At 44.0% G+C, this 10,591-nt stretch overlaps 1 protein-coding gene across 1 annotated transcript; it reads right to left on the bottom strand.

Annotated features, from left to right (window-relative positions):
* Positions 1-5,823: 5,823 nt before the first annotated feature.
* On the bottom strand, positions 5,824-10,207 carry tmem231 (transmembrane protein 231). Its single transcript, XM_014148920.3, has 7 exons — positions 9,713-10,207; positions 9,269-9,435; positions 9,053-9,181; positions 8,771-8,914; positions 7,461-7,542; positions 7,223-7,328; positions 5,824-6,403 (listed from the first exon to the last, which is right to left on the bottom strand). Exons 1-7 carry the CDS (start codon positions 9,849-9,851, stop codon positions 6,241-6,243), a joined length of 930 nt encoding a protein of 309 aa, XP_014004395.1. The 5' UTR covers positions 9,852-10,207; the 3' UTR covers positions 5,824-6,240.
* Positions 10,208-10,591: the final 384 nt, after the last annotated feature.

Consider the following 10,591-nt stretch of genomic DNA (forward strand, 5'->3'; position numbering starts at 1 on the left):
CAGAGCGGTGGTGCTGGGGGATGGAACCGACAGATCCCGATCTAGACGTCCGCGGGTAGCCAGCAGGTTATCTGTCACGCCCTGACCAGGTGAACTCGGGTATTTTGGGTCAGGGTGTGTCATGTTGGGTATTTTTCCTTGGTTTGTTTTCTATGTTTGCGGTATAGCCTTGTGTTAGCTCTATCTGGTTTATTTCTATGTTGGGTTCTGTCGATTCCCAATCAGAGACAGCTGTCGCTAGTTGTCTCTGATTGGGATCACATTTAAGTTCCTTTTTCCCCCACGCTGTTTGTGGGGTGTTGCCTCGTGTGTTTGAGCAGTTAACGTATCGGCATTTTCTTGATTTTGTGTACGTGTTTATTTCAGTGTAAAGAATAAACATGTGTTCGCTCCCAGCTGCGTTTTGGTCCGCTGCCTTGTCACCCGACGACGATCGTTACATTATCCAGCCGAATGGACAGGTCCACCAGCTGGTCAAAGGTGAGGGTGGTGTCCCTGCAGGCCAACTCCCGACGGCCGTCCTCGCGCAAACTCCAGCGATAGTGGTTGATCAGGGCCCTGTCGTTCCATCCCGCGCCGGCGGCCAGGGTCCGAAAGTCCATCGCGAACTCCTGGGCGCTTCTCATCCCCTGCCTCAGGTGGAAGAGACGTGGTCCAGCGCCGCATCTCCTTCTCCCCACACAGCGTTGGCCCACTCCAGAGCTTTCCCCGAGAGGCACGAGACGAGGGCGGACACCCTCTCACGACCCGAGGGAGCCGGGTGAACGGTCGCCAGGTATAAATCCAGCTGCAGCAGGAAACCCTGGCAGCGTGCGGCCGTCCCATCGTACTCCCTGGGAAGTGCGAGACGAATCCCACTGGAACCGGGTGCGGAGGGGGTGAGTAGTGGAGACCCCTGTTGTGCTGGTGGGGGCGCTGGAGGGACTCCCTGTCTCTCCCAGCGGTCCATCGTCTGGTCGACGCGATTCATGGTGGCGCCGAGATGGTGAAGCATCGCCGCGTGCCGCTGCACACGCTCCTCGACTCCGCTACCAGGGGTACCTGCTCCTGCTGACTCCATAATACGGGTGTGGAATTCTGTAAAGGAGTGAGAAACTGGCTGCAGGGAAGTCAGGCGCAGGAGAGCAGAAATGGGTAGCAAACGGAGCCCTTTATTGAGGCGAACAAAACACGGCACTCAGACAACTAAACACACACGGGTTACAATAACCCGGCGCAAACCAGCCTGGAGTGCACATTTACATATAACAATTCCACACACAGACATGGGGGGAAACAGAGGGTTATATGCAAGACGAGTAATGAGGGAATGCAAACCAGGTGTGCGGGAAAACAAGACAAAACAAATGGAAAATGAAAGATGGATTGGCGATGGCTAGAAGACCGGTGACGTCGACCGCCGAACGTCGCCCGAACAAGGAGAGGGACCGACCTCGGCGGAAGTCGTGACACTTCTTCCTTGCTGAGAGGCCTTTCAGGTTATGTCGATATAGGACTCATTTTACTGTGGATATAGATACTTTGTATCTGTTTCCTCCAGCATCTTCACAAGGTCCTTTGCTGTTGTTCTGGGATTGATTTGCACTTTTCGCACCAAAGTACGTTCATCTCTAGGAGACAGTACGCGTCTCCTTCCTCAGCAGTATGACGGCTGCGTGGGCCCATGGTGTTTATACTTGCGTACTATTGTTTGTACAGATGAAGGTGGTACCTTTAGGCGTTTGGAAATTGCTCCTAAGGATGAACCAGACTTGTGGAGGTCTACAATTTTTTTCTGAGGTCTTGGCTGATTTCTTTTGATGTTCCCATGATGTCAAACAAAGAGGCACTGAGTTTGAATATAGGCCTTGAAATACATCCACAGGTACACCTCCAATTGACTCAAATGTTATAAATTAGCCTATCAGAAGCTTCTAAAGCCATGGCATCATTTTCTGGAATTTTCCAAGCTGTTTAAAGGCACAGTCAACTTAGTGTATGTAAACTTCTGACCCACTGGAATTGTGATACAGTGAATTAATTATAAGTGATAATAATCTGTCTGTAAACAATTGTTGGAAAAATGACTTGTGTCATGCACAAAGTAGATGTCCTAACCGACTTGCCAAAACTATAGTTTGTTAACAAGAAATTTGTGGAGTGGTTGAAAAACGAGTATTAATGACTCCAACCTAAGTGTATGTAAACTTCTGACTTCAACTGTAGCTTGGCATTAATCACACATAAATACACACTTACCTAAAACAAGTCAAATCAAATCAAATCAAATTTATTTTTATATAGCCCTTCGTACATCAGCTGATATTCTCAAAGTGCTGTACAGAAACCCAGCCTAAAACCCCAAACAGCAAGCAAAGCATGTGAAAGAAGCACGGTGGCTAGGAAAAACTCCCTAGGAAAAACTCCCTAGAAAGGCCAAAAACCTAGGAAGAAACCTAGAGAGGAACCAGGCTATGAGGGGTGGCCAGTCCTCTTCTGGCTGTGCAGGGTGGATATTATAACAGAACATGGTCAAAATGTTAAAATGTTAAAATGTTCATAAATGACCAGCATGGTCAAATAATAATAATCATAGTAGTTGTCGAGGGTGCAACAAGCACGTCCGGTGAACAGGTCAGGGTTCCATAGCCGCAGGCAGAACAGTTGAAACTGGAGCAGCAGCACGGCCAGGTGGACTGGGGACAGCAAGGAGTCATCATACCAGGTAGTCCTGAGGCATGGTCCTAGGGCTCAGGTCCTCCGAGAGAAAGACAGAAAGAGAGAATTAGAGAGAGCATATTTAAATACACACAGGACACCGGATAAGACAAGAGAAATACTCCAGATGTAACAGACTGACCCTAGCCCCCCGACACATAAACTACTGCAGCATAAATACTGGAGGCTGAGACAGGAGGGATCAGAAGACACTGTGGCCCCATCCGATGATACCCCCGGACAGGGCCAAACAGGCAGGATATAACCCCACCCACTTTGCCAAAGCACAGCCCCCACACCACTAGAGGGATGTCTCCAACCACCAACTTACCGTCCTAAGACAAGGCCGAGTATAGCCCACAACGATCTCCGCCATGGCACAACCCAAGGGGGGGGGGGGGCGCCAACCCAGACAGGAAGACCACGTCAGTGACTCAACCCACTCAAGTGACGCACCCCTCCCATGGACGGCATGGAAGAACACCAGTAAGCCAGTGACTCAGCCCCTGTAAAAGGGTTAGAGGCAGAGAATCCCAGTGGAAAGAGGGGAACCGGCAAGGCAGAGACAGCAAGGGCGGTTCGTTGCTCCAGCCTTTCCGTTCACCTTCACACTCCTGGGCCAGACTATACTTAATCATAGGACCTACTGAAGAGATAAGTCTTCAGTAAAGACTTAAAGGTTGAGACTGAGTCTGCGTCTCTCACATTGGTAGGCAGACCATTCCATAAAAATGGAGCTCTATAGGAGAAAGCCCTACCTCCAGCCGTTTGCTTAGAAATTCTAGGGACAATTAGGAGGCCTGCGTCTTGTGACCGTAGCGTACGTGTAGGTATGTACGGCAGGACCAAATCGGAAAGATAGGTAGGAGCAAGCCCATGTAATGCTTTGTAGGTTAGCAGTAAAACCTTGAAATCAGCCCTTGCCTTAACAGGAAGCCAGTGTAGGGAGGCTAACACTGGAGTAATATGATCAAATTTTTTGGTTCTAGTCAGGATTCTAGCAGCCGTATTTAGCACTAACTGAAGTTTATTTAGTGCTTTATCCGGGTAGCCGGAAAGTAGAGCATTGCAGTAGTCCAGCCTAGAAGTAACAAAAGCAAGTCAACTGAATTAAATGATCCTTCAAGAAACACACACCCAAACACCTATCACTAAGCTCACACACAAGCACACAGACAGTGTGCAGAGCCCAACCTATTCTGATGAAAATATCACATAACTGAGAAGGCATTAAAAGATACCTCACCCCTGCCTGACATTGTAACAGGTATGTTAATACACCTTGAAATGTAAGCGTATTGTAGAGGGACGAAAGTGGAGCTATGAATTAAACAGGAATACTACAAGCTTCAGCTTTAGCTGTCAATGTACACATTCAAATAACAACTACTACAAGTGGCAGACAGTGGCTTTACACAAATGCAGTCTGACGTCACTACAGGTTACTGGTTAGATCTTCTCTGTGATCTAGACTCAGAAAAGGCTTAATACTATTGACAAAAACTTTTCACCAAATCAAATTATATTTGTCACATGCGCCGAATACAACAGGTTTAATGCTTACTTACGACCACCTTCCCAACAATGCAGTTAAAAGGTAAAAATAATAAAGCAAATAAGACAAAAAAGGAAATAGTAACACAATCAAATAACAATAACGAGGCTATATACAAGGAGTACAGGTACCAAGTCAATGTGCAGGGGTACAAGGTAGTTGAGGCAATATGTACATGTAGGTAGGGGTAAAAGTGACTGGGCAATCAGGATAGATAATAAACTGAGTAGCAGCAGCGTATATGAAGTGTGAAGGTGTGTCCATGTGTGGCATTAATATGCATTTGTGTGTTTTGTGTGTGTGAGGGTATGTAGTGTGTGAGTGTGTGTTGGAGTGTCAGTGTAGTGAGACTGTGGGTAGAGTCCAGTGAGTGTGCATAGAGCCAGTGCAAGAATGTCATTGCAAAAAAAAGGGGTTCAATGCAAATAGTCTGGGTAGCCATTTGATTAATTGTTTAGCAGTCTTATAGCTTGGGGGTAGAAGCTGTTCAGAAGTCTTTTGGTCCCAGACTTGGCGCTTCGGTACCGTTTGCTGTGTGGTAGCAGAGAGAACAGTCTATGACTTGGGTGGCTGGAGTCTTTGACAATTTTTAGGTTCTTCCTCTGACACTCTGGCCCTGCTATATAGGCCCCAGTGATGTAGTGTGCCGTACGCACTACCCTCTGTAGCGCCTTGCGGTAGGATGCTAAGTAGTTGCCATACCAAGTGGTGATGCTGCCAATCAAGATGCTCACAATGGTGCAGCTGTAGAACTTTTTGAGGATCTGAGGGTCCATGCCAAATCTTTTCAGCCTCCTGAGGGTTGTTGTGCCCTCTTCACGACTGTGTTGGTGTGTTTGAACCATGATAGGTCCTTAGTGATGTTGACACCAAGGAACTTGAAGCTCTCGGCCTGCTCCACTACAGCCCCGTCGATCAATGCATTTCAGTTCCACCCTTCTGTGTATTTATTCTGACTATATAGACTACCCACGTTCTGATCTTATCAGTGAATGAAAATGAGAAAAAGTACAAACGTATACAACTTCATTATAGTGGTGTAAAGTACTTTAAAGTTTTAAATACTTTAAAGTACACTTTAGTAGTGTTTTGGGGTATCTGTACTTTACTATTTATATTTTGGACAACTTTTACTTCACTACATTCCTAAAGAAAATAATGTACTTTTTACTCCATACATTTTCCATGACACGCCAAAGTACTCATTACATTTTGAATGCTTAGCAGGACAGGAAAATGGTCGAATTCACACACTTATCAAGAGAACATCCGTTGTCATCTCTACTGCCTCTGATCTGGTGGACTGACTAAACACAAATGCTTTGTTTGTAAATTATGTCTGAGTGTCCAAGTGTGCCCCTGGTAATCTGTAAATTAAAAAAACATTGTGCCGTCTGGTTTGCTTAATATAAGAAATTTGAAATGATTTATACTTTGTTTTACTTTTGATACTTAAGTATATTTAAAACCAAATACTTTTACACAAGTAGTATTTTACTAGGTGGCTTTCACTTTTACTGGAGTCATTTTCTATATGGTATCTTAACTTTTACTGAAGTATGACAATTAGGTACTTTTTCCACCACTGCTTTATTAACAGTGCCAAGAGCTATGTACAAAATAAAACTGATTCATAAAAAAACTAGACATTTCTTTTCCACATTCACAAATAATCACAAATCTGTTTTCAACATTTACACAGCACCAGCTAACGTTACATAGCTAACTGAAAATCAATCACTCCATAACAGTTCATTAGCACAACAGATGTAAAAGGACGGATGAAGCTGAATATTTGAATGCTTTTTGTGTGTAGCGATGTGTACTAGTGATGTTTAAGTAAATGTATATGTAAAGGCAAGGAAAATACTGTATCCTGTGTGTGTGTTGATCTTCTGAACATTTGGCCATTGTACTGTAAGTTGTTTGGTGATGTGGCCTCTTCCCTCCACAGTACCTCAGTATGGGAGGCGAACAGTTTCACTGAATCAAAAGTGGTGCTGTTTCAAGAGTGGTATAGGTACAGTCGGCAGCACCTGATTCTGGAAAACAAAGGTCTGAATCCTGTTGAAAACCCAGAGGAAGATAAGCAGCACACTGACATACTGGATCCAGGCAAATTTGATCATCTCCCAGAACCCAGGCCGATAGGTGGAGGCTCAGTCAAGGAAATACTGTGTGTGTGTTTGTCATGCCCCCCTCCCCCTTACTTTCTATATGTAAAAGGTTAATCTGATTCTGCCAATTTAATACTTAAAAAATAAATATATATATATATATATATATATATATATATATATTACTGTTAATGTTGCCATCATTGTCTGTCTCATGTTTCTTTAGCAGCAGCGGCCTTGCCATTCATGCTTGTTGCACCCTCGACAACTACTATGATTATTATTATTTGACCATGCTGGTCATTTATGAACATTTTAACATCTTGACCATGTTCTGTTACAATATCCACCCGGCACAGCCAGAAGAGGACTGGCCACCCCTCATAGCCTTGTTCCTCTCTAGGTTTCTTCCTAGGTTTTTGGCCTTTCTAGGGAGTTTTTCCTCGGGAGTTTTTCCTAGCCACCGTGCTTCTTTCACATGCATTGCTTGCTGTTTGGGGTTTTAGGCTGGGTTTCTGTACAGCACTTTGAGATATCAGCTGATGTAAGAAGGGCTATATAAATAAATTTGATTTGATTCATGGTAATAAATAATCTAAATCATCATCATATTTGTCTTCCCTGCACTTGTAGGCCTAGATAAACTAAACATTCAATATAACATTGATACCAGTGCAAGAAATCATATAGACAAAGAGACAATAAGGAAAGTAAACATGGATGTCTGGCCTTTGTGAACTCGCCAAAGCACGTGCATTGTCAAACTGGTTAGGCTGCATCTAACACAAACAGAGTGAAAGGTATATTTTCATAATTCTTTTCAATACACACACAGACACACAATAAAGGATATCTGACAACTTCCACTGGGTAGCGGACTTCAGCATTTATCTGGAAGGGAGTACCAGCAGCTCGGCCCACAGTCCATACTGGACTTGGACAGGACAGAAACGTTGTCACTGTGTGAGGAAGAGGAAGTGTGAGAGTAAGAAATAGCAGGCAAACACATAAGTGGGCTAATTATGTGTAATCAGATACAACTCAACAGCGATCAACTTATAGAAACATGGCAAGTGAGAATTCCCACTTACAGTTTCTATCCTGATAGGATCCAATGATGTTGGCAAGATCATATGCGCTTGCAAACGGACTTGTTCCATCAATTACTGATACCTAGATTATAACAGAGGACAATATAAGTCAAGAAGCACACAAAATATAAGTTAAGTACACAAAGCAGTATTTAAACATTGATTACTGGTTGTATCACTGCCTGGTATGCCAACTGCTCGGCCTCCGACCGCAAGGCACTACAGAGGGTAGTGCGTATGGCCCAGTACATCCCTGGGGCCAAGCTTCCTGCCATCCAGGACCTCTATACCAGGTGGTGTCAGAGGAAGGCCATAGTCATAGACTGTTCTCTCTAATACCGCACGGCAAGTGGTACCGGAGCGCCAAGTCTAGGTCCAAAAGGCTTCTTAACAGCTTCTATCCCCAAGCCATAGGACTCCTGAACAGCTAATCAAAGGGCTACCCAGACCCCTTTTTATGCTGCTGCTACTCTGTTTATTATCTATGCATAGTCACTTTAACTCTACCAAAAAGGTACATATTACCTCAACTAATTGGTGCCCCCGCACATTGACTCTGTACCAGTACCCCCTGTATATAGCCTCGCTATTGTTATTTTACTGTTGCCGTTTAATTATTTGTTACTTTTATTTTACATTTTTTACTTCTCTTTTTTACTTAACACTTATTTTTCTTAAAACTTCTTAAAGCATTGTTGGTTAAGAGCTTGTAAATAAGCATTTCACTGTAAGGTTGTATTGTTGTATTCAGCGCATGTGACAAATACAATTTGATTTGATTAAGACTCCCGGACGACGTAAGGTTTGTCACTGTCATGACATATTCATGTAGACTGAAGTATGACACCGATATTTGACTTTTGGGAGTAAATGCTTGTAGTGTCAATATTACAATGATGGAGCTTTGTTTAAGTGTATACTTTGTTATACAATCTGTTGGGGTGTATGTGTGTAAAGGACGTCACGCCACTTCCACCTGTTTCGGCTGATACCGATGAACCCTGAAGCGTCTTTCCCAGTCGCACCATCATAAATCTAGCTATTTGGCAGCACAAGTGGAGAAACTTCAGACTGCAGACTGAGCTTCACAGATCCCCATCTGCTACATGTGCTCATTGAAGTCCTAGCAGGAGTAGGTCAAAGTTGCCCCTACCACTAATACAGCGTCAGGTAACCTAATGGTTAATATAAAGATTCAGGGTAATTTTATTCTAAACCTGTGGTTAAGGGCCATGTCTACAATGAACAATACTTTATGTGTTGTGTGTCTGTGTGTGTGAGAGAGATACAGAGAGAGAATGTTCCCTCACATTGTATACAGTGAGTAGACCACGGTGTGGAAGTGGGGTTCTCTGCTGGAGCCGCAGATCTCCACTGATGAAGAGCTGAGAGCCAGGAACTGAGGAGGAATGCTGCACAAAGGCCAGTGTCTGCATCACCACAGTGGACATTCTCTGCAAAGAGAGAAGAGAGACAGATGGAAGTGAAATACAAAAAGAGACTGTAGTAGTGAGAGGAACTGTATGGATATAGTGGATGCATTGGACATTGTGTCGGACTGAATGAGGGGGCCGGGGGGGGCGCCGACATACAAACAGCTGGTAGGAGAAGGTGAGTAGTAGCTGGATGCTGTACACTTGTTCATCAGACCGAAGGGGAAGGTCAAGTCGGAATTTCAAACGGTCCAACTTCCCATCCTGATTCTGGTCTTCCTCTCGCACCTGCATTCACAACATTCCCAGAGATCAGTGAGTGATCTTTATGTGTCACTTAAGAAGCACCATCTTAATAGTACTATTCATACTTACCGAGATAGAAGGAATTCTGAGGTTAGTCCCTTGCATGTTATTAAAATTGGGAAAGGTGCTCCACGCAACATAGTCACCACTAGTGCTTGTTGCTGCAATGATCAGAACCTGGTACTGGAACCGAACAACAGGTTGCTCTTCATATGTACTCCTCTTTACCCAGAACCCTAAATACAGCATGGGAATACCAGAATATTGTATCAAATCAAAGTGTCACCAACAACGAGAACATTTAGCTAAGGTTAACAATAGAGGATTTGCAACATACATTGATTTCAATTAGATAGCGATGATAGTGTCGAACGGTTATCTTGCTGGAGTTCTATCACCTTGAGAAAGGTGCTAGCCTTAACTGAATAATTCCATAACGAGCTATATCAAGATCATCGAGTTCAACTCGAGCTAGCTACCTAAGTAAAACATTTTGCAATTGACTGACGTTACCTTGGCTCCTGTAAGCAACCAGGAGGGGTGGGATGTAGGTGAGACACAAAACAATACCAAGAAACAACGTGGCTTTGGTGCAAACGCTTGTTTTGTATCTAATTGAAGCAGGATGAGAATAGACTTCATAAAAAGCCATGACGAATAGTTTTTTAGCAAGGGTTGTTGTTGGCTACAGTTAGTAGTAGCTACAAGGCTAATGTGGTTATTTTTCAAGAGAGGTCGTGGCGTTCCAACAGAAATCTAGGGCTTGTAGCTAAATCCAAAAGCACAAGTCAGCTCTAGAAAAACAGTTGGCAGTTTCACGTTTAGGAGGTCCTTCCAGGAAAGTGTTATTGACTTGGAATCGAATTCTCCAAAAAGTCGCGCCACTTTGTCTTGCTAGCTTAAAACTACTTCCCGTTGTCTAGCGTTCAGAGGTTACCATGGCTGCAGCCGCTGATTTACTGGCAACAAATCCTGGTTGTACCAAAGATTTTTTACATCTAAACCAAGATAGACCACGGGCTGTCATTTCCAATGTGAACACATTGGAGCGAGTCATAGTGGGCAGACCAAGCAAGGCACCAGGTGGGCAGAGCCAAGCATGAGCTAGCGAGATCCTATTGGCGCGTCTGCATATTTCCGTTAGGGAAGGCCTACTCTGTGAAGTGTGCGTGTGCAATAACTCTATTCGCCTTTGCGCTCCTAAACAACGCATTTTTTTTTTTACTTTTGCAAAGGGTCCACAAAACTTAATCCACTCTGTTCATAACACATTCTAGTTTTGGGAACATAAAACTGTATTGAAATCAAATGTTTAATCGATGAGAAAACGTGCAGAATATCGGCCAAAATCCATCTAGTTACATCTTCTCCCAACGACGGCCAGTGTACTTC

The sequence above is a fragment of the Salmo salar genome, chromosome 16, assembly GCF_965601325.2.
Source record: "Salmo salar chromosome 16, fSalSal1, whole genome shotgun sequence".
Taxonomy (NCBI): Eukaryota; Metazoa; Chordata; class Actinopteri; order Salmoniformes; family Salmonidae; genus Salmo; species Salmo salar.